At 44.1% G+C, this 24,841-nt stretch overlaps 1 protein-coding gene across 7 annotated transcripts in view; it reads left to right on the plus strand.

Annotated features, from left to right (window-relative positions):
- Positions 1 to 24,841, plus strand: part of plxnb2b (plexin b2b) — a 150,942-nt gene that overhangs the window by 51,819 nt on the left and 74,282 nt on the right. The window contains exon 4 of one of the 7 annotated variants that reach the window (XM_083546089.1): positions 6,720 to 6,836. The exons of the other annotated variants lie outside the window; for them this stretch is intronic. Coding sequence (XP_083402215.1) covers positions 6,833 to 6,836 — 4 coding nt within the window. The 5' untranslated portion in view covers positions 6,720 to 6,832. The remainder of the gene's footprint in view (positions 1 to 6,719; positions 6,837 to 24,841) is intronic. 7 annotated transcript variants of the gene reach the window in all.

Below are 24,841 nucleotides of genomic sequence, written 5' to 3' on the forward strand. Positions count from 1 at the left end.
GTTTTATTGTCTTGGATGATCTTCTCTGGCGACTCCTAACGGGAGCAGCCGAAAGAGGACGAGGTTAGTTTTCTTGTCTATAGTTCATCCCTCAGCCTTTTTCTCTCTCTAAAATTACGTTCCTGAAAATCCACAAAGCACAAAGCATCCTCGGTCTGGAACACTCTCTCCACCCCCACGGTGGAAAACAAACAGCTTTCGCTCTGGCTGTTATGGTATGTGGAGCATCTGCTATGCAAATCCTCGTGAACATCGTTACTATAGAAATGATACACATCATTAAAATCGGCACATCAGTTCAAAGCCGTGATTCGAAAAGCAGCAGGTTTTATGATTCGAGCTGCTGCAAAAAAAACAAAGGAACTTCCAGCTCATCAGAATTGAAGTTCACCATCACTGGAAGACTAACATCATCTCGCCCTTGTCTCATTCTTCATTTACATTTATGGCGTTTGGCAGACGTTAGTATCTAGAGCCACTTACAAACGTGCTTTAAACTAAATAAGTAATGAAGGTAGAAGTTTCTCCTTTCAAGACTGTTAGTTGCTCTCTGGACATCAAAAGGGAGTTCATTAAACCTCCAGAGAAGAGTCTGGACGCATGTCTTCATCTGGTGCTGAGAGATGATGGGACCAGTCGAGCAGTGGTTGAACATGGGAGAACACTGAGGTGGTGTAGGAGAACACTGAGGTGGTGTAGGAGAACACTGAGGTGGTGTAGGAGAACATTGAGGTTGTGTCAAGAAACATTGAGGTGGTGTAGAAGAACATTAAGGTGGTGTGGGAGAACATTGGGGAACAGTGGGGTGGTGTAGGGGAAAGGGGATGTGGTGTTGGAGAACATTGTGGAACATTGGGGTGGTGTAGGAGAACATTGAGGTGGTGTGGGAGAACATTGAGGTGGTGTGGGAGAACATTGAGGTTGTGTCGGGAAACATTGAGGTGGTGTAGAAGAACATTAAGGTGGTGTGGAAGAACATTGGGGAACATTGGGGTGGTGTAGGAGAACATTGAGGTGGTGTAAAAGAACATTGGGGAACATGGGGGTGGTGTAGGAGAACATTTTATTTGGTGTAGGAAGTGAATTTCTTTTTTTTTTTTTTGTAACTAAAACCTAAGAGAATAGAGATGAGAGCGTTTGGGGTTTTGGGACTCAGCGTTTGGGACTCAGATTGTTGTCTAAGATCAGACCCGGTTCTTTGTTCTGAACAGTTGTGTTGTTCTTGTGTGCACACAGCATGTGTAGATTTGTAGCCTGAGATGTTCTGCAGTTCGGGAGAATTGAGATTAGGAGTGTGTCTGATGTTTACTGACTGCCAAGCTGTTATTGCCTTCCATGCTGGTGCTTCTGCATCACAATGTCTTATACACACACCGTCTTTTCTCTCTTTTTTTTTGACATCTGTGTGTAGCTGTTGAGGTTGAGGCCATGAACCATCTGCTTTTCCTAAACATAATTCATATGCAGCGCTTGTGCTTTTATCTGTTTAGGAGAACTGCGAGGCGATTGGCTGAAGGGCCGGTGAGCGAGCGAGTGGAGAGGAAAGAGTTAACGCAGCGTCGCGTCTGAAACACGCTGTACTGCATGTAGGAGGCGCTGTAACGCTAACTGATCATTTACACTCATGTCTCTTTATTACACTCGCGTAATCGGTATGACAAGAGAGACAGAGCAAAGCAGGACTAAACTGGGAGAACTCTTGTTGGTGTGTGTGTGTGTGTGTGTGTGTGTGTGTGGGGATGAATGCACCGAAGGGTGAATCATGCTGGCTCAAGCACCCGTGTACAAATTATTTGTGGTCCAATAGAGCAGAGAAACATACACACACACACACACACTCTTTTCATTTCTTTTTGTCATTCCTGCGTTCAGCTGTGACCCAGGAAAGCGAGTCTGCATTGTGCAGGTCATCGGGGAACGGGACCCTGAGAGACACCGTGCATTTTCGCCTCGATTGAGGCCGCTTTCATTTGCAACACAAACGAAATGGAAACGGAACAGAACGAGTCGCGTCCTGTCCACTTCAGAGCGTCTCCCAGAGACATGGAACTCATAACATCAACACATCTGCAGATAAACAGCTCCTCTCTTCTCCATCGGTTAAATCCACTCCAGACGGAGAAGGACGGGCCTGTTCTCCAAGGTGAACCCACAATGTTCTTACAGCGGGAGCAAATCAGGTAGTCGTAGGCGACGCCGGATGTGGACCCGCACACAAGGTCACTTAGTGAGCGTGAAAAGGACGTGTTTAAATGCTTGTTACGGAAGCGATTTTGTTTGGAAATGTCAGATGTTTTGTGTGTGTGTGTGTGTGTGTTGGATTTTGTTTCCCTCAGTAAAGCGACAGCAGCTCGGTGCCGTTTCTGGCAGCTGTCACTCCTCTGATTTTTCCCTCGAAATCCAACAGCTTTCCTTTTAAAACTGTCAGCAGCCACTCTGACACATGTTCCTCACAGTGGAGATACTTTTATACGAGGCTTCCGCTCCTCTTCACCAACCACAGATCTCTGTCGCTCTCTGTCACTCTGTCGTTTTCATCCTCTCTCTCTCTCTCTCTCTCTCTCTCTCTCTCTCTCTCTCTCTCTCTCTCTCTCTCTCTCTCTCTCTCTCTCTCTCTCTCTCTCTCTCTCTCTGTCTGTCTGTCTGTCTGTCTGACTCTTTTTCTCTCTTTTTTCCACTGTTTGCTGTGGGAGATGAAATTGGTTTCTTCTCCATTAGAAATTCCTGTCCTCACTCCGGACCACGGGCTGGACCGAACGTAAAGGTGTCCAGATGTCTAACGGCGAAGGACATGCGCGCGCACACACACACACACACACACACTCACTCACACACACAAAAAAAACGAGTTTGCAAAAAAGAATTAATGCAGAACAAGTAAATTTTCTTTTCTGTGTTTAATTTTCATCGTTTTTTTTTTTCTCTTTTTTTTGTGCTCCAACACTAAAATTAATTCCGGCAACTTGTCATTTTACATTAGAGCATGAAGTGGACTGGTGTGTGGCTGTGGAAAGCAAATTGCGCCTTGTTGCCATGGGAGCGCTTTCTTATTGTGCCGTCGGGTAGCGAGCTGCTGCCAGAACTTGAGCCCACCTGTTTCCGGCCTTCTTTCATAAGCAGCGCTCCCAGCATGGGGACAGACTTCTGACACCGATCTTTCAGCACGTATATGATTTATTACAAAAGAAAGATTGTCAATTAGAACTCGCGGAGTTTTCGGATGCGACTTTACTCCCCGCTCGCGTTAGAGGACGTGTCGGGATAACGACGATGATGATGATGAAGATGTAATATCACATACAGACTGGTTTCCTGCATATTTTGTCCGATTACAACACAATGGTCCTCGAGCGGTTTTCTCTGAAACTCCCAAGGTGGAGAGAGAACTTGGCTCCATCTCTAATCTGCATGAAAAAAAGAAAAAAAAAACTCGTTTATTTTAGTCTTCTTTATTTTCATCTTTTTTTTTGTCTGCCTTATGTTTTATTGCGCCGCTCACTGCACCCACACGCTGGCAAACTCGCAAAACCCAACTAATACAACAGTCTGATTTCCCTGCCTACAACTCTGATAGTCATCTGTCCATGGTCTGTTCTTATTGCTGAGTCCCGCTGAAGCCAACACACACACACACACACACACACACACACACACACACCTGCATAGACTGATTACCCCTCCTAATCAAGTCAGACGAACACACCTGTGCAAACAGATGTCCACAGGGATCTCTCGCTCCTAAAGATCACAGGAAGTGCTCCTACAGAGAATAGACTCGTGAGCGTCCTCCATCCCGTCGCTCACGTCTTCCACGGGTAATACAATCATCCCCCCCCCCCCCCAGCTCCAGTGGGCACAGTTGTGTTTTACAGCACGTTCAATGGAGACCATATGCTTCGCAAATCACGTGAGTTGCGCGTACAATCGCACGTGTGTTCTGTATCTCACCATCATCAAACGCTCTTAATTAAACCCCAAAGGAGCCAGAACTCGTTTTCTCCCTCCAGCTGCATTGTTCAAAACAGTTGTGTATCACATGAAACGCAGACGATGGTCACAGCTACAGGCTTCGTGTAGATGCTGCTGTTTATGTATTTATGTATATATAAATCTGCAGCAGTCCACAGGTGTCCACTGTTGTCTCAGAGAGGAGCAGGAGCAGGAACAGGAGGAGGAACAGAGAGGTGTTGATGTGAAAGTTTGGAGAAAAGCTGAATCGATGTTAATGAGGAATTTGGTGCCGCATGCTTTCGGCTAAGAGTCGTGACAGAATTTGGGTCTGGAAACCGACAAAACGTCAGGAAATAATTTTTGTTAGAAAGTGACGTGAAGTAAAAGCCTTGATCGCCAAGATGCCATTCTCGGGGCCCTTGAGCGAGGCCCTTAACCCTGGTGTGCTTTAGGGGACGCTGTATCATGGACAAGCTGTGCTCTGAGCCCAGTTTTCTAACATCACTGAGATATACAAATTTCACTGTGAAGTACATGTGACAAATATAAAGCTTCTTTCTTTCTTTCTTTCTTTCTTTCTTTCTTTCTTTCTTTCTTTCTTTCTTTCTTTCTTTAAAAAAATTTTTTCTTGTTTTTTTGTATTGCACTTTATAGTGTTTAGAGTGGTACAGCTTAGAAAGGCAAAAGGATAGATGCAGACACACCCAGAAGACAAACACACACGCGTGCACACACACACACACACAGACACACACACACACTACAAACCAGAAGATTCCACTTGGTCCAGAACCACACCCTGAAAGCTGAGCCAGACTCTAGCAGTGCGTCCATATGAGCTCATGTGCTGCTACTGATTCTGGCGTCATCCTGTTGCCCATAGACACTCGCACCACGCCCAAGAGACATGCTACACCCCTCCTACACCCACACACACACACACACACACATTGGCGATTGATCATGCTATTATCTCGTCTGTAGTCTGTGTGTTTGTTTGAGCAGTGCAGGGTTTGTCTAATGATCTATTGATTTCATCATCGACTTCAGCCAGGTACAACGGGGCAGCAGATTTGGAGACATGGCCTGGGCTCCCCCGGCATCTTCTCCACTCCTCTCCATAATCTCTCTTTTGCCCTCCCTGCCCCTTCTGTTCTCGCAGCTCCTCCTCATCTTTTTACTCCGCTCCACAGAGATTAGGCATTACAGTGCTTTTAACATTAATGCATTTAGCTAACGTGGTTACCCAGAAATCCTGCTCACGTTCTTCTTTATATATATTTATAGAGTCACAATACCAGACGATGATATGAATTCATAATCGTCCCTCCTAAACCGCGTGTTGTGACCGGAACGTGTCTGTAAGCTGCATAAAACTTGAAGTAATGCTGTTCTGGGGCCAGGGGTTTTAGTGATTTGGTGAGGATCTGAGCAGGACAGCAGGTCAGTGCTTTGCCTCCCATATTCCTATAATCCCCAAACTGATTCTCAGCCTTCTGTTGTGCCATCGTGTGCGTATGTGTGGAAAATAGAATCTCGGCAGCCGGGCGTGTCGTCGTCGTCGTCTTGTTTTTTTTGCTGTCTTTCCCCATTGTGAAAAAAAAAAAGGTGGAATAAATGATATAAGGCATATTAAAAGCACTCAAACCGTATCGCGTGTCATGATCGGTTTCCGCCACATCCCCAGGACAGAGTGTAGAGACTGGAGAGGAAACACTTAGTAACGTCTAGCGTTGAACATTAATCACTATGACTCACACCTACATTCAGGTCAGCGTTCTCGCTCGCTCGGGCTGCGAAAGCATATCGCGGCTAATATATAGCTGTAGCCGAAGAACCGAGTCCAGAAGATGCTCGCGGTGAATATGAAGCAGATTTGATCTCTATTTCCAGAAACACATCAGGTATGGTGCTAAAAAAAATAAAAATGAAAATAGAACCGGAATAGAATTGCAGCATTTCATGTCGCCGAGCAGAGTTTCTGTAGATTTATGACCAAACTCTTGATGTCACCCATATGAGGATGGGTTCCCCTTTGAGTCTGGTTCCTCTCAAGGTTTCTTCCTCATATCATCTAAGGGAGTTTTTCCTTGCCACTGTCGCCACGGCTGCTCATCAGGGACAAACGCACACCATTCACCTTCACTGTTGTTTACTGTAAAGCTGCTTTGAGACAATGTCTGTTGTGAAAAGCGCTATACAAATAAACTTGACTTGACTTGACTTGACTTGACTGTTCCTGCTCATGTTCCTGCTTCTGCTCCTGTTCCTGTTCCTGCTTCTGCTTCTGTTTCTGCTCCTGTTCCTGCTCATGTTCCTGCTTCTGCTTCTGTTCCTGCTCATGTTCCTGCTTCTGCTTCTGTTTCTGCTCCTGCTCCTGTTCATGTTCCTGCTTCTGCTTCTACTCCTCACAAGGAACATTAGAGTAAAACCGACTCACTTTGCTGACATTTTATTTTTCATTTTTCCATCAGAGCTTTATTTTTTTCATTAACACAAAGGGTCAGAGATGAACGCCAAATCACAGAAAGCTTGGTCTGGTTCGATCGATTGTCCTGCACTCATTAAAGTGGTGGTGCTTTAAATTCGTACCTGCGTCGTCCAGAGCTTCATCTGCTCCAGCATCGCCCCGAGAGAGAGACTCCTACTGATCTTTGACATTCTTCCTCAGCAGACATCTCATGAGGAACTGAAAGCTCTACATTCCCATGCTGTATTTTAAGTGTGGTGTAGGCCTTCTTTGTCATTCTGTTTTTTTTCCCTCACAGGCAGGAGGGTGTGACCTCATGTCAGAAGAATTTGCCGCTTTTTCTCAGGCCGTTGTTCTGATTGTAGACACTCCACCTGACGGGTGGCCGTACGTGCCGGTGTATATGTAGAGATGAGTGAGTGAAATCCTTTGTGTGTGTGTGTGTGTGTGTGTGTGTGTGTGTGTGTGTGTGTGTGAGGGAGGGAGTGGTCCCAGGCAGCAAGTCTGGGCACATCTGATTGCGACTGGCAAGAGAAGAAAGCTCGCTCATTGGAGAAAGTAGCAGCGCAGGAGAAGATTACGTTTAGAAAAGTCCAAAATCCCTTCACGTCTACACACACGGAATGTGTAATAAGGAACCACAGCTTAGTTTCAGGGAAACTTCTGGGAAGGTCTGGTAAAAAAAACCCGCTCCGGATTTGCTGCTGACACGGCGAACAAAATGCACTGAAATGCTTTTTAATTGAGCGTCTGGTGACGTCGAACCCAAATTTACATCTATTTTGAATTTCTTGCGCAGGTTCATGCAGTATAATGGTGTGGAAAATACACATGAGGAAGTGAAATAGCTGGCAGAAAATATTTATAAATACAGTGTAGTGTGTGTGTGTGTGTGTGTGTGTGTGTGTGTGTGTGTGTGTGTGTGTGTGTGTGTGTGTGTAGAAAATAAATAAATATTTAAGGAGCCTGTGATTTTTTTTTTTCTTCTCACATTTTACATGACTATGGACATGGAGTGGACTATTCAGAGCTTTTCTGTCTGGTATCCAAACCATGCCAAGCAGCCACTCCTGGGCCCCTGAGGAAGGCCCTTAAACCCAAAGCTGCTCAGTTGTATAAATGAATGAATGAAGATAAATGGAAGTGGCTCTGATTAATGCCATAAATCTGAATGGTTGTTTTCATTATTCTGTTCAAATAGTTTTTAGTCGGCATGATGCCACATTTTCTTACCGAAGCAATGACCAGACGTCGCGTGCCAGACGTTACCCGTCTCCGTCTGCAATCCATTTTAATGAACGAATATTCGGTGCCACCCCGTTGAGGATGAGGTTCCCTTTTGAGTCTGGTTCCTCTCAAGGTTTCTTCTTCTTCATGAGGTCTCAAAATTTTTCCCTCACACTCATTAGGGACAAACTTGCAATTATAAGGAACAACTTATCGGCACTGAACTTGTTGCTTAATTATTTTTTAAATTATGTAAATAAAGTTATTACTCAATTACTTCCTCAATGATTTTATCTTTGTAAAACTGCTTTGAGACAATTTCCATTGTTAAAAGTCTGCTACAAATGCAATTGAATGGATTTGAATTGTATGTATATATATAAACACTGATCAGACATAACATTATAACACTCTGAGTGGTGAAGTGTGGAACACTGATGATCTTCATTGTGGCACCTGTTAGTGAGTGAATTTATTTATCAGGCAGCAGGTGAACATTTTGTCCTCAAAGTTGATGTTAAAATCAGGAAAAATGGATGAACGTAAGGATTTGTACGGTGGCCGAGAAGTGCAAAACACATTAACAAATCCAAAAACAAATTAACAAATTAAAAAAACACAACGACAAGCCAGACAAACTGGAAAAGGTAGGTATAGTTTGCGAATGGAAACTTACAGATCATTGGACGAGACACCTGTCACTCACCTGTATATCTTGACTGACACTGACAACTGGCCACCGTAGATTTGAGTGAATTTGACAAATTGTGACGTCTAGACGTCTGGGTCAGAGCATCTCCAAAACTGCAGCTCTTGTGGGATGTTCCTGGTCTGCAGTGGTCAGAATCTATCAAAAGTGCTCCATGGAAGGAACAGTGATGAACCGGCGACAGGGTCGTGGGGGACGGGGATCATTGATGCACGAGAGGAGCGAAGGCTGGTCCATGTGTTCCGATCCAACAGACGAGCTCCTGTAGCTCAAACTGCGGAAGAAGTTCATGCTGTTGATGCTCCATGGGCCAGGACTGTTTTAGCAGCAAAAGGGGACCAACACAATATTAGGCAGGTGGTCATAATGTTATGGCCGATCAGTGTCTGTTAATGAACGTCAGATTTTAATATATTTAGTAATTAAGTATTTATAATGAGTTAAGGGATCTTAGGTAAGCGTCTCCAGCGTCTCTTAACCGGAGGCAAAGTGCGAAGTAGTCAAACAAAAATCACCACAAACAACACAGTGACTTTTGTGTGAGGTCTAATGAGTAACATCGTCTGTGTTTAATCTCATACAGCAACAGCACAGTTCAGGTTTCAGGCTGCATATTGGTGTCCACACAGTAACCTTGTTGTTCGGTAAAGACCCAGCGACAGATCTGTCCAAGAGCAAGTGTCTTACTAAAGCAGTGGTGGAGCCAGTCCATCTTCACTTCCTCTCTTTCTCCGTCTCTCTCGTGTGGTTCAGTGTGGAGATTGGAGGTGGCAGGTAAAGGCCTCTTCATTGCAAAGAGAACAGATGCGCTGGCAATTAAAGCTGACATGGCCATTTAGGGCTTCACACACAATTTTGCGAAGGCCTGATGGCACCAGCGAGATGCACTCGGCTCTTACAGATACAGAAATGCCTGAGAGAGAGAGAGAGAGAGAGAGAGAGAGAGAGAGAGCTTTGTTTTCATACACACCACAGTACAGTGTAGCCTCGGCACTGACATTTCCAAAATGCACTGAAATTACCTGTGTGTGTGTGTGTGTGTGTGTGTGTGTGTGGCAGTAATGGTTTGATCAAATGTAGACAGTGTTCAAAAAAGTCCTTTGAAGCTCTGCGTGTACATATCACGTGTACGTAGATAAATAGCAAATATCTTGTTTTGTACTCTATTATTTACAATGAAAACCCGTCCCTGCAGTTTCTAAGCTGCTGAATGACATTTCTGTGGATTTTGCTCAACTGTACTGTATATGTTGCGATTGACATACCGTATTTGTCTTCTGGCTCAGCGTTTTTTGGACTGTATTTTGTGCGTAAATTATGAATTTAAAAAAATAACGAAAAAAAACTGATTTTTTCCAGCCATATTTGCTTTTTTTCTCCAAACTGTTAGAAGCCCACAATGGTATAGAATGTCTCTGAATGTGGTAGGATAAAATTTTCCCTTTATATGAACTAGAAGACCCAAACCTGTTCCAGCATGACACTGCTCCTGTGCACAAAGCCGGCTCCATGAAGATCTGCTTTTGGAGGAAAAGACCTCCTGCTATACAGTGCCAACCCTACTGAAAACCTTTGGGATGAATGTGAACACTGACTGCACCCCAGGCCTCCTCACCTTCTCACCTACATCACTACCGGACTTTTCTAACACCTTGGTCGCTGAGTGAATCTCCACTAAATCTAGTGGAACAACATCTCAGAAGAGTGGAGCCTATTATAACAGCAAATGGAGACTAAATGTGGAATAGGATTTTCACAAATTAGTGTATGAAAGTCGAGCTCACAACCTTCTGATCCCGAGCCCAATGCCTTGTGAGATACCACCATCTTTACTAAAACCATATCGGCGCATTTTAATCACGTGTTCCATTCTTTCTAAAATGAGTTTGAATTCGAGTCTGAATGCGGTAGACTTTTTTTTGCAGTTGAATGTGGATTTGTATGGGGAGGTGGGAGCTCAGTGGGTAGGGCTCTGGGTTACTGCCACTCATGGGGCCCCTGAGCAAGGCCCTTAAACTCTCTGTGCCCCCCCAGATTTGAATTTGAGACAAAAGCCACAAAAAGGGAACAGAAATAATTCTATGATCAGTCAGTAATGTAAAAATCATGACAAAGTTTATACACCAGCAATTCTACTAGTGCTGTGAGATTTTGTGTGTGTGTGTGTGTGTTTGTGTGTTTGTGTGTGTGTGTGTGTGTGTGTGTGTTTGTGTGTGTGTGTGTGTGTGTGTGTGTGTGTGTGTGTTTAATGATAAAGTGGTTCATGTCACAGGGCGGTGATGCTGCAGCCACCTCTGTAACTCTGTCGTAAACTGCACTCAGCAAAACACAGCTGAAGCACTGTGATGAGAACTGTAGGCTTTTCCACTGATTATCAACTCTGCCACTGCGATGGAGAAGATGGATTAAAGCCGCAGTGTTCCGGCATTTATTCTGGATTTGTGTGATATCGAAGTGCAGACATCATCTCAGCTTAGAAACCAATCATTCTCTCTCTCTCTCTCTCTCTCTCTCTCTCTCTCTCTCTCTCTCTCTCTCTCTCTCTCTCTCTCAACCTTCCAATCCCCCTGACGCATTTTGCCAGTAACACATTGCCATCGCAAGAAGCCGCACCTCCTCTTCTTCTCTTAATACCAAAAATAATTCAGGGGCGCTGATGGAGAAAGCCGTTTTTATCCCTAAATCAGTCCTGAGGAGAGCTTCTGCTCGGCACGGAATTAGACCGTGACCGTCTCAATTGCTGTCTCAATTCAGCAAAACGTTCAAAAACGGGTTCTTCTTCTTCCTTTGCATCATCTTCTTACGTGGAGCCGATGGATGGGTCGATTTTTAGCATCTTTGAAACCGATTGTGCTGCAAATCGGACAGACTCCAGCCGACGGCCAACTAGCATGTTCTCGCTTGCATGCGAGAACAGAACTCTTCCATACCAGCAGGTGGCAGTAGTCTGTTTTTGGCATCCCAACAGGGAAACTGAAAAAGCTAGAACTGGGAAATATATAAGGCGAGCAGCGTTTACACCTGCTGTGACCGCAAACAGATAAAAATGTTTGATTTAAGCAATTTTCAGTATCACATCTTATTAAGTTTTAGAATTTATGAGATGAAGGGGACGATTCGGCCAAAAAAAAAAAAAAACCGCATCATATATCGGCCGGTGGCTGTTGTGATTTCTAAATATTGCCATCGGCCATAGAAAAACCCATTTCAGTTGACCTCAACTGTCGAGCACAAAAGCCTGTTGTGTACATTTCATAAAAAAAAATAAAAATCCATTCTAAATGTGTGAGGTCTGTTTCCGATCATGACACCAGACGATATTCCACCAATCTCTTATAGATCTTTTTTTTCTCTCTGTCTCGCTCTGTGCTCTCAACACGGAGTCATCACATCACTGCAAATGATAACTTTTTCTCCCCCTGTGATTTATTCAGCACTGTGACGCTGCGTTCGGCTGTAATGATCGCCGTCATGGCCCACAGCAACTTTATTGTTGACGTGACAGCAACAGGCTATTAGGAACACGACCACAGGGGCCTGTGTGTGTGTGTGTGTGTGTGTGTGTGTGTGTGTGTGTGTGTGTGTGCGTGTGTGTGAGTGTAGATCTCGATTGAAACGAAGATGCTGTTGATTGCAGTGAGTGTGTGAGTGAGAGCAAGAGAGGTGTGAATGCAGTCAGCAAATGAGACAGCGAGTGAGTGAGTGAGTGAGTGAGTGTGTGTGTGTGTGTGTGTGTGTGTGTGTGTGTGTGTGTGTGTGTGTGTGTGTGTGTGTGTGTGGTGCATGTTAAACCAGGTGAACACGTTGGTTTGGAGGAGGTGTTAAGAAAAGGAAGGTGCTAATGCAGTGAAAGGTGGAGAGATGTGATGGAGAGAGAGAGGGGTATAGAGAGAGAGGGGGGGAGAGAAAAAAAAGAGAGAGAGAGAGAGAGATAAGCAGGGTGTTGGGGGTGAAACACAAGAAATGTGTTGTGTCAGTTCCGTATGCAGCGAGATACAGCTGTTCATATGTTGTCATTTTTTTCTCCTCTCTTTCTTTTCTTTTTTTAGAATTAGATAAAATTAAAGTGCCGCAGAATGGTGTGTGTGTGTGTGTGTGTGTGTGTGTGTGTGTGTGTGTGTGTGTGTGTGTGTAATGGAGGTATTGATGTGGAAATGTTGCTGATGTTTGGAGATCATTAAATTTAGCTTTCTGTAATATAATTTCCTTACTAGCAACAATTAGAATTGAGGGATGGAGAAGTGAAGGATGGAGAACTGATCTCAGTAGGGAAGTGTTTCAGCTTTGCAGGCCATGTAAAACATGTTCAGTTTTGGATAAATGGTTTTTTTTTAGATGTTGGTGTGTCTAATGTGGTGTATGTGGTGTGTGTGTAGAGTGTGTGTAGAGTGGCATATGTGGTGTGTGTGTGGAGTGGCGTATGTGGCGTGTGTGGAGTGGCGTGTTTGGCGTGTGTGGAGTGGCGTATTTGGCGTGTGTGGAGGGGAGCATGTGGCGTGTGTGGAGGGGAGCATGTGGCGTGTGTGGAGGGGAGCATGTGGCGTGTGTAGAGGGGAGCATGTGGCGTGTGTAGAGGGGCGCATGTGGCGTGTGTAGAGTGGCGCATGTGGTGAGTGTGTAGAGTGGCATGTGTGGTGAGTGTGTAGAGTGGCATGTGTAGAGTGATGATGTGGCGTGTGGAGAATGATGATGTAGAGTGATGATGTGGCGTGTGTAGAGTGACGATGTGGCGTGTGTTGAGTGGCGTATGTTGCTGTGTAGAGTGGCATGTGTAGAGTGCCCTGTGTTGAGTGATGATGTGGCGTGTGTTGAGTGACGATGTGGCGTGTGTTGAGTGGCGTATGTTGCTGTGTAGAGTGGCATGTGTAGAGTGCCCTGTGTTGAGTGATGATGTGGCGTGTGTAGAGTGACGATGTGGCGTGTGTTGAGTGGCGTATGTTGCTGTGTAGAGTGGCATGTGTAGAGTGCCCTGTGTTGAGTGATGATGTGGCGTGTGTTGAGTGATGATGTGGCGTGTGTAGAGTGGCGTATGTGGTGTGTGTAGAGTGGCGATGTGGTGTGTGTAGAGTGACGATGTGGCGTGTGTAGAGTGGCGATGTGGCGTGTGTAGAGTGGCATATGTAGCGTGTGTAGAATGACAATGTGTCGTGTGTAGAATGACGATGTGGCGTGTGTAGAGAGGCATATGTAGCGTTTGTAGAGTGGCGTATGTGGCATGTGTAGAGTGGCGTGTGTAGAGTGATGATGTGGGGTGTGTAGAGTGACGATGTGGCGTGTGTAGAGTGACGATGTGGTGTGTGTAGAGTGACGATGTGGCGTGTGTAGAGTGGCGTATGTGGCGTGTGTAGCATGACGATGTGGCGTGTGTAGAATGACGATGTGGCGTGTGTAGAGTGGCGTGTGTAGAGTGGCGTATGTGGCGTATGTGGCATGTATAGAGTGGCGTGTGTAGAGTGATGATGTGGCGTGTGTAGAGTGATGATGTGGCGTGTGTAGAGTGGCGTGTGTAGAGTGGAGTATGTGGCGTGTGTAGAATGACGATGTGGCGTGTGTAGAATGACGATGTGGCGTGTGTAGAGTGGCGTGTGTAGAGTGGCGTATGTGGCATGTATAGAGTGGCGTGTGTAGAGTGATGATGTGGCGTGTGTAGAGTGACGATGTGGCGTGTGTAGAGTGACGATGTGGCGTGTGTAGAGTGACGATGTGGCGTGTGTAGAGTGGCGTGTGTAGAGTGGAGTATGTGGCGTGTGTAGAATGACGATGTGGCGTGTGTAGTGTGGCGTGTGTAGAGTGGCGTATGTGGCGTGTGTAGAGTGGCGTGTGTAGAGTGACGATGTGGCGTGTGTAGAGTGACGATGTGGCGTGTGTAGAGTGGCGTGTGTAGAGTGGCGTATGTGGCGTGTGTAGAATGACGATGTAGCGTGTGTAGAATGCCGTATGTGGCGTGTGTAGAATGAAGATGTGGCGTGTGTAGAGGGGCGTATGTGGCGTGTGTAGAATGGCGTATGTGGCGTGTGTAGAATGACAGAGTGGCGTATGTGGCGTGTGTAGAATGACGATGTGGCGTGTGTAGAATGACGATGTGGCGTGTGTAGAGTGGCGTATGTGGAGTGTGTAGAATGACGATGTGGCGTGTGTAGAATGACGATGTGGCCTGTGTAGAATGGCGTATGTGGCGTGTGTAGAGTGGCGTATGTGGAGTGTGTAGAATGACAATGTGGCGTGTGTAGAATGGCGTATGTGGCGTGTGTAGAATGACGATGTGGCGTGTGTAGAATGGCGTATGTGGCGTGTGTAGAATGGCGTATGTGGCGTGTGTAGAATGACGATGTGGCGTGTGTAGAATGGCGTATGTGGCGTGTGTAGAATGACGATGTGGTGTGTGTAGAATGACGATGTGGCGTGTGTAGAGTGGCGTATGTGGCGGGTGTAGAATGACGATGTGGCGTGTGTAGAGTGGCGTATGTGTCGTGTGTAGAATGACGATGTGGCGTGTGTAGAATGGCGTATGTGGCGTGTGTAGAATGGCGTATGTGGCGTGTGTAGAATGACGATGTGGCGTGTGTAGAATGGCGTATGTGGCGTGTGTAGAATGACGATGTGGCGGGTGTAGAATGACGATGTAGCGTGTGTAGAATGACGATGTGGCGTGTGTAGAATGACGATGTGGCGTGTGTAGAATGACGATGTGGCGTGTGTAGAATGGCGTATGTGGCGTGTGTAGAATGGCGTATGTGGCGTGTGTAGAATGACGATGTGGCGTGTGTAGAATGGCGTATGTGGCGTGTGTAGAATGACGATGTGGCGGGTGTAGAATGACGATGTGGCGTGTGTAGAATGACGATGTGGCGTGTGTAGAGTGGCGTATGTGGAGTGTGTAGAATGACGATGTGGCGTGTGTAGAGTGACTTTGTGGTGTAGAGTTAGGCATGTAGAGGGGGTATGTGATGTAGAGTTGTGGGGTATGTAGAGTGGGGTATATGGTGTAGAGTGGGGTATGTAGAGTGAGGTATATGGTGTAGAGGGTGGTATGCATTGTGGGGTATGTAGTGTGGGGCATTTGGTGTAGTGGTGTAAAGGGGGGCATGCGGTGTGGGGTATGTGGTGTACAGTGGGGTTTGCGGTGTGGTGTATGTAGTGTGGGGTATTTGGTGTAGTGTGGGGTATGTAGTGTGGGGCATTTGGTGTAGAGTGGTGTGGTGTGGGGTGTTTGGTGTACAGTGGTGTAGTGTGGGGTATTTGGTGTGGTGTGGGGTACTTGGTGTACAGTGGTGTAGTATGGGGTATTTGGTGTGGATTGGAGTAGTGTGGAGTTATATAGTGTGGGGTATGTGGTGTAGGGTGGTGTAGTGTAGGGTACTTGGTGTAGAGTGGGGTATTTGGTGTGGAGTGGGGTAGTGTGGGGTATGTGGGGTAGTGTGGGGTATTTGGTGCAGAGTGGTGTAGTGTGGGGTATTTGGTGCAGAGTGGTGTAGTGTGGGGTATTTGGTGTGGATTTAGTGTAGTGTGGGGTATTTGGTGCAGAGTGGTGTAGTGTGGGGTATTTGGTGTGGATTTAGTGTAGTGTGGGGTATTTGGTGCAGAGTGGTGTAGTGTGGGGTATTTGGTGTGGAATTAGTGTAGTGTGGGGTAGTGTGGGGTACTTGGTGCAGAGTGGTGTAGTGTGGGGTATTTGGTGTGGAGTTGGTGTAGCGTGGGGTATTTGGTGTGGAGTTGGTGTAGTGTGGGGTATTTGGTGTGGTGTTGGTGTAGTGTGGGGTATTTGGTGCAGAGTGGTGTAGTGTGGGGTATTTGGTGTGGAGTTGTAGTGTGGGGTAGTGTTGGGTATGAAGAGTAGAGTGATGAGTAATTTTGAAGCTCTTAATAGGTGGATTTCTTTTGATTTGTTTGTTTGATGTTTTTTCTCCTTGACTGGTTTCTTGTCTGTAGCTGCAGCTCTTGGAGATCTTGGAGCAAAGTGTTGTGTTGTTTTGCTTCTCTGCATATTTTTCATCTGCAGGCGTCTCACTAACTCCTGAGTGCTCTCAAACCCTGGCACTGCTGTGGAGGGTGTGTGCCTGGTGCCTGGGGCAAATTACACACACTCCAATGGGAGAGATGAAGGAAAGAGTGTGTGTGTGTGTGTGTGTGTGTGTGTGTGTGTGTGTGTGTGTGTATCACTCGCTTTTCTTTTTCTTTCTTTCTTTCTTTCTTTCTTTCTTTCTTTCTTTCTTTCTTTCTTTCTTTCTTTCTTTCTTTCATTCTCTCTCTCTCTCTCTCTCTCTCTCTCTCTCTCTCTCTCTCTCTCTCATGGTAACATTGCTGTGTTAGACTGTTGGTGCTCAGCTGGAAAAAATGTGTACAGCCCCCAAAATGCCTCACATCAGGGTGACACACACACACACACACACACACACACACACACACACACACACACACACACACACACACACACACACACACACACACACACACACATACAGTGTATTCAAACACAGCCTTTATGTTTGGGTCTATACAAGCCTGAAGGCAACGAAGCAACTCATTTACATAGACTGGAAGAACGACCAATCCTCCTCTTCTCTTCTCTTCTCTTCTCTTCTCTTCTCTTCTCTTCTCTTCTCTTCTCTCCTCTCCTCCGTTTGCTGATTCACTGTTTCACTGTGTAACAGTTCCATATTTTTAATATCAATAATCTTCAATCCTTCTATTTTCCTCTTTTGTCTTTATGGCAGTAATGAAAGGAGCGTTAGCTGCTCTTCAGACGTAGGAGTCTGGTTTTAATGCACAACATTAAATTAACGACAGTGGAGGGGTTTTATCTGTGGAAGTTTTAACCGCTGGCGTTGTGAACATGTTTTTCCATCCAAAATCAAATCCTTCACTGTCTGAGCTCAGCGCCAGGTTTCTTCCGTAGAACACAGCAGCGTTCACATGTCAGGTTTCAGCGTTTATCTGCCAAAAGGAAGAGCGAAGTGTCGGCGCATGTAGCCGGTGCTGAGCCCGTTACGAAATTCTCAATCTGAACAAATACTTAGCTTTGTTTTCCTCCATAAAACCATGTCCCCGAAACACGGTCACGTGACGCTCACACTCCTGACTCGAGTTTTCTGCTTGGAGTGACATGAGAGCGTAAAAGCGCCCGATGGATGTTGGTATTTTCGCTACATTTCTTTTTTTTTTTCGATCATCTACTTTCTGTAGTAATGAGCAGAATGTATGGAGCTGAAAAGTCCCTGAATGACATCACTATAATAAATACAATATGCAATAATTAGCATATTGATTTTCGTTTCATCGTCACTGACATATCAAATGTACACATTTCTGTAGGAAGATTCCTTCTTTAGACACTAAAATACATTCAAACACGCAGATTTTTATCAGAATAGAAAAGAATCCATTTCAAGGTTTTTTTTATTGAAAGTTATTTTCGTTCTCTTTTTTTACTGAACTAAAACGTAGCTTTTTGAAAACTTTGATAAATTTGTAAAAACGCTGTTATCGCGTTAGTGTGGACTGTGACGCATTTTAGTCACGTGACCAACAAATGTGTTTGTGTTGTCAAATGAATTTCATAATCTTTTTTTTCATGGAAAATAGTCACAAAGTGCAATTTAAAAGAAAAATGCAAATGGTGACATGACAAATCATGTTTTGACAAAAATATTACTTTTTTCATAAAAGTATTAGCTATTATGAAAATATAATTTTTTTATAATTATAAGAAAAATTTTATGAAAGTGTTAAAAAGTGCAAAAACAGAACATGACAAATCATGTTTTGCAAAAAAAAACAACCTTTTTTTAAATTATAGTTATTAAAATATGAAATTAGATTTTTTTATATTTTTTTGCAAAGGTTGATTAAAACAAAACATTAAAAAGTGCAATAAAAAAAAAAATGGAAATGGTGACATTAAAAATCATGTTTTAACAAAAATATGACTTTTTCATAAAAAATAAATTTCATATTCAGAAATATAATTTCATGAAAAACCATAAAAAATCATGTTTTGACAACAATATGATTTCATAAATATTTCATACAGTATTTGTGAAATATGACTTTTGTCATTAAAAATGAGTTATTATGAAAATATTAATTTTCATAATGATAAGAATAATTTCATGAAAAGTGTTTAAAAATGCAAAAACAAAACATAACTCATGTTTGCCAAGAAAATGACTTTAAAAAAAATTATAGTTATTATTAAAATATAAAATAAAAAGAAACAGAAATGGTGACATTAAAAATCATGTTTTGACACAAAAATGAAATATTTCATAAAAAAATATGATAGTAATGATAGAAAAACAGAAAAGTGACATGAAAATAAAATGTTGACAAGAATATGACTTTTTCAGTTCTGATGATCCTGTTTTGTTTTCTGACTCTGACACTGTGAGGTTTGTTTTCTTCATCTCACACTGATTATCTTGCTTGTACTCGCTGGAATATACATTATGTCGGTTGTGGTGTTTTAACGGTTTATAATCACACTCTTGGTGTCTCCCAGATGAGGACAGGTTCCCTTTTGAGTCTGGTTCCTCTCAAGGTTTCTTCCTCATACCATCTCATGGAGTTTTTTGCTTGCCACAGTCGCCCCAGGCTCAGGGATAAACACACATCATTCACATATTTACATTTGTACAATTTTTTTTACAATTTTCTTACAAGCTACTTTCAGACTATGTTCACTGTGAAAAGCGCCATAAAAATAAACTTTTATAGAATTGAATTAAATTCAGCCACGTTTATTATTATTATTATAATCATGCGAAAAACGCATCTCTTCCATGACATCATTGTGACGTTTCAAAGAGACTGCAAGCAGAAAGTTGAAGCGTCTATGAATTATGAATTATGGCCAGTACAGGGACATAAACATTTTCACACATTTCATTGTGGATGAGCAACTTTTGTAAAAACGATTGGAAAGTTATCGGGATGGGTGTAGACGCAGCCTAAAATCCACTGCTATACTTATTATAAGTATTTTTTTTCCTATTCTAACATTTTGTTAAACTATTTTGTTATATTTGAAATGAGAAATTGCTAACCTCTTCTAAACTTATTGCACTATACTTATCACCATTGTAGCGTTACGATTTTAGCATCACCAGTGATATGGCTGTTTCTAAAGGTCACAGCTCTTACCAGACATGGCTGCCTTGGACTCCAGTCTCCACACTATACAGCAGTCCCATTCACCCAGTTACACACTGAGCGCTCCTGTGCTTGATGAGACACACCCTCACACTCACATTATAGTCATTTCTTCTTGGTGATATTGACCTGTTTTGTTTCTCAGTACCGGTTCAGACCCAAACCTGGTGTTTCCTGTGTGTAGCTCATCCTGACCCTGTTCTGATTTTTGTCCTCGATTCTGTCTCATATACAGAATCTGTGTGCACAAGTCTTGCATTTGCCTGTGAGCTTTTTTTTTACCTCTCAGATTCACTGACGTCTTCAACTGACACTAATTTACTGAAAAATAATCCACCGAATTCTTTCAGCTGAATGGTTCCTCACTTCTCGAGCAGCTGCTTTGTGGTGCTGGAAGCAAAGAGCTCGATTTTCTGAGGTAAAAAAAGGTGGACAAGTTTGAGGTTAGCACTGGGTCTGTGTCTGGAAAAAGGCATAGTACACAGGTGGCCGCAAACACACACACACACACACACACACACACACACACACACACACACACACCTCTTGCCTAGAACCATGTGGGTAATTGTTACCTTTTCGGTTGAATACAAGTGGTGTTTATCGACCATTATGTGAGCCCCTGGCAGTTAATGGCTGTAAAGGAACAGTCCAGTCCCACTCTCCAGTCTATTTTCACCCCTGTACTCTGTGTGAGCTCGCGGTTTCTTTTCCCCTTCCTGCTTTCTCCTACCTTCTCTGTGGGACTCCTCTTCAAACACCGGATGATAGAGCAGCCCGTTTATCTAGTTGTCCTGATGCTAATGGAATCTCCTTCTTCTCCCACAGGGAACCAACTTGTTCCCTCAGCAAAGCCACATTATGCACACTCAGTGATCCTTCCATTCACATTTACACATCGCCATCGTTTCTTATTGTTTGCACTTTTGCCGGATGATATTATTGTATACGAGGGCGAGTGAGGGGGCTGGTCAGTAACGATTGTAAATGTGCCAATTCATGTTCATGCTTACACCGTATTGGAGCATGCAGACCTCCTGCTTCGTGGCCCATCTGCTCTACTGAGGTGTACGTGAGAGGACGGGAGACACAGCCTGATGGTCCTTTTCTTCTGCTTTCTATTAGTGAGAACGACCACAAACAACCACATTTGAATTTCGCACTGGAATAAGGCCATCATTTATCAGTTTAAATATATTTTTTGTCCTTTTTAAAGGAGAGACACATTTTACCCTCCACAATACGTGCTTTTCTTTTAACTTGGCAGCATTTGGCTTCTCTGAAAACCCTCGAATAGGGTGGTTCCTCATTTAGAAGGAATTAAAACGGCTTCCAGGAAATTTTAAAACACACTGGCTTCTCATTGGTTCTAAACAAGGCTCCTTTTTTCAAACTTCATTTCTCCAAAAGTCTGAAAAAAAGACACCTTGTTCAGAAATCTAAATAAGATGATTTGAACGTCTTTGGACTTTTTCTCAAAACAGAGCTTAGGTGGTTTCTCTCAAATGCAGAACCAGGCTTTTTTTTCCTCCTAAACTCAAACCAGGATGGCTTTTCTCAAGCTCAGAAAAAGAATGTTTCTCCAGAACATTGCATGAGGCATATCCATCTCAACTCCAAACAAAGCTGCATATTTTTTATTAATTTTGTTCCTGATCTTTGATCATGACACTTAATTCAGAATGTTGGAGGCAGACTGTGGAAGTTGTCCTCAGGAAGTAGACTGTGGAAGTTGTCCTCAGTTGTCCTGAACTTCCACAGTCTACCTCCAACATTCTGAATCAAGTGTGAGGAGAATTTTCCTCCATACTCCATTTCAGATGAAATAGTGTGGCCTCGTTAAAGCTCATTATTAATTTCTTGTATAAATTGAATTCGAGTGGTGAGGAGATTAAAAGTGCAAGTTTTGAAGAATCTGTCTCTAATCCACATACCCAACTGATCAAAATGCAGACTCTTCTCCTCCATTGCTTCTCTTTATTTATTCCTCTATCCATCAATCTTTTGGTTATTCTCTTCAGAAGGGCTGGTATATGTGGGAAACGGACCGGGGACTCGGAAGGCATGAGAGGAGACAAGGAAGGCATTATGCTGCCTGTGGTAGCTCGCCAACATGCCTGGATTTTTTTCAGCTCTCTAAGTGGTAGTTGGGCAGAACTACGGTGGGCAAACCGGACTGTCTGTCTCTCCGTCAATGCGACAGGCCTCTTTGAATTAAACATCGAAGTGAAACTAAATGCCTGTGTGGCTAATCTCATTCCAAACACCCTTTACAGCCTTTGAGTTTTGTATTAGGCAACTTAAAAGGGCTATTTTATTCACCAGTCAGTCATGTGGCGATAGCAGGTCCTTGAGGGGAATTTGATAGCTCTTGGTTGAGCCATACAAACACGAGGCAAGTGGCAGCGCTGGCTTTGCCTTTCATGATAATCCCCTTATTTTAAAAGAAACTCATTTAAGAAAAACCTCATCAAGTTCGTATAAATAATATACAGTATATCCTGCTTAGGTGGCAGAGGCTAACAGCACTATTTGTCCAGATAACTTTAATACGAAGTAAAAAAAAAATGTCTCTGTGAATAAAATTGCAGTAAAGTTTTTAAGTGCAGTTTTGAGCTGAACTCAGTAAGGACATTTCTCACCAAATAAATCCTAGAGGGCTCAAATAAAGCAGGCCTGCATTACACCGTCACTGAGTACTAATGGATACAGCCACTTTGCTGGAAAAGTGCTCCCTATCTGATATCTTCTCTATGCTATAACTCTATAGCACACATTCGCCAGTTTGGTGAGAACTCCGAGAGTAGCAGAGAGTGGGTCTGACAGGCCAATTTCACGGAACGATCCAACCGAAGGGACAGAACAAAAGCAGCGAGGGGCTGAAAGCATGCAATCCAGTCTGCATCCTCGTGGAAAAGAGGCAAGGAGGCTGAGAAATGCTGTCGCTCTGAAAAGCTGACAGATTTTTTAATGCATACGGACCCCCGGTTTGAATGAAGGCCTGAAAAATGGTCATTGTGCACATCACAATTGACAGCGGGCCCCAAACATGAGTGGGAAAAGCGTCCTGTTTGTGAAAATATTAAAGCTCGGGGACGCGAAGGCCAAGCGTTGCCGAGCAGATCAGCTGTGCTGGCCATGGGCGTGTATTAATCAATGACGGCTGGACTGGAGCTATTCCCATCTGAGCAATAGAAATGACGAAGCACTGCCAAATGCAATTTCAGCTGTGGGTAAAATCATTAGTTTGAAGATAGGCGCACAGAAAAGCTCCTAACCGTTTCATAAAAAATCTCTTCATCTCGGTGTGCCTGCTGCATCTGAGCCTGGTCTGAACTCAAGCTGCTTATGAAATCTTAAACTCGATGCTTTACTCCTGTAGGAACTTCATGTACTATTTTTAATCACTACAACACCAATCCACACCTGTCAGATATTACTTTACAGTCATAGACCAAGCGAGATTCGCTGTTTTAATTCTGAATATCCATATTCGCTCTTCTCAGTGCTTCCATCAGGAAAGTGACACCAGATCCTGAGGACCAACAGAGAGACTCAGGACGAGTTTCAACCCTCAGGCAATCTGGAAATGAGGACACCAGAGAGTCCCCTTTCACAGCAATGAAGCGCTCACCAGTTCCGGAAGTCTTCTGCAATTCGCTTTGGATCTCCGCAATGGTGTCAACATGGCGACCTTTAGGCTGGAACTTCATCTTCGGGAAGAGGGCGTAGTCTTCAGGAGCCGGTTCTGGCCATTTGGGTGGGTGCGGGAGTGAAATCACGTGGATCGTTCTCCGGTGATCAGCATGCGCAAGTGGACGAACAGTTTCGACAGTTTCAGGGGTCGAGATCATTGATGGTTTTCCTGACCTCTCGTCGTCCTCAATGAGGTTTTTCCGCTCTTGAAGCGCACGTGTCACGCAAAACTCCCCCAAGGACTCGTTGCAGCGTCTTCGTATGTCAAACCTATGTCATGCCAAACGTCTCTGTCGCAGATTTGCCCAGTTTCACACAGAATGTCACGTTTGCTCTTTGTTCTAACTTGCCTGCGTGATAAAAACGCAGACGTGTTGACGCTTGTGGGTCAGAATAGCACCAGTTACACCATTATCTTAAAATCTTATCTCGATTTTATTACTGTAAATGTAAAAGTATGTGGACTGAGTGCTGCACTGTGGGATGAGTCAGAAAAACGTTTCACTCTGTTACATCACGCATGTAATATGAATGTGACAAATAAACAACCTTGACCCTTGAACCCTAGCGAGTGAAGACAACCACTACGAGATTTAAAACTCCATAGCAGCATGGAATTCGACCCGATACTCCTCTGAAAACTCCTCTTTGTTCTGAGCGCATCCATGGTTCCTCGGTGCACACACACCGAAAATTCCCTGAGCAAATTCCACTCTCGTCCCTACTCTCGTATTTACAGAAGCAGCAGGATTCGAGAGGCTGCCGTCACTTGCCCGTCTCGCATTATCTACCGCCGCGCCTCCTTCGCCGAGGCCCCCGGGTGATTCTGACAGGAAATTGATGTGTCTCTTCCTATGGAGTCATCAGTCGCTTGACTCTGAAGTAGATCGAGTTCAGCTCCTTGTTGGAAACGAGCCGTCTCCTTTGTAGACGTTCCGTATACGCCGCACACATTTCCTCTCGTACTCACACACACCTTTTGTTTTGTTGCTCTCACAGACGAGTGCATGCGCACAAATACACTTCTGATGTTAGACAGGCTACCTGGTTCTGCGAGCTGCATTCAAATGCTGGGCCTGGCAGTGTTTTCGCTTTGCTGGGAGGCGAATGTCAGTGTCCTGTTAGCAGAGCTGCATGTCTCAGGATGGATGAAGCCGAGTCTCGGCTTTGCAGGTGAGATTCTTGTCTGTGTGGAGGTGGAAAGCGAGACATCGGGCTTCTGCTTTATCAGGAATAAACAGGTTTCCTGCGTACTGGGATTTTTGAAGTGGAAGTTAATATTATGTTAATTAGTGTTTTCGCTTTTTCCTGGACAGGGTCTCGTTTATCGTTTGGAAGCTTTCTCAATGTTCATTTAAATCGCAATTTAAACAAAAAATATATAATTATTGGACAACAAATGTAATCTGTGCCTCTGCTAAATTTTGCGAAAAACATAAGTATAACACATTTTCTAGGTGATTAACTTGATTTGATCCATTTACGTTACATTTGTGGCATTTTGTAGACGCCCTGATCCAGAGAAATGACTTCCGTTTATCTCATTCATACAACTGAGCAGCTACAGGGTTAAGGGCTTTGCTCAGGGGCCCAGTAGTGCCATCTGTGTGTGGCCTCAACCACCAAGCTACCAATACAAT

Source organism: Silurus aristotelis (assembly GCF_946808225.1).
Source record: "Silurus aristotelis genome assembly, chromosome: 7".
NCBI lineage: Eukaryota > Metazoa > Chordata > Actinopteri > Siluriformes > Siluridae > Silurus > Silurus aristotelis.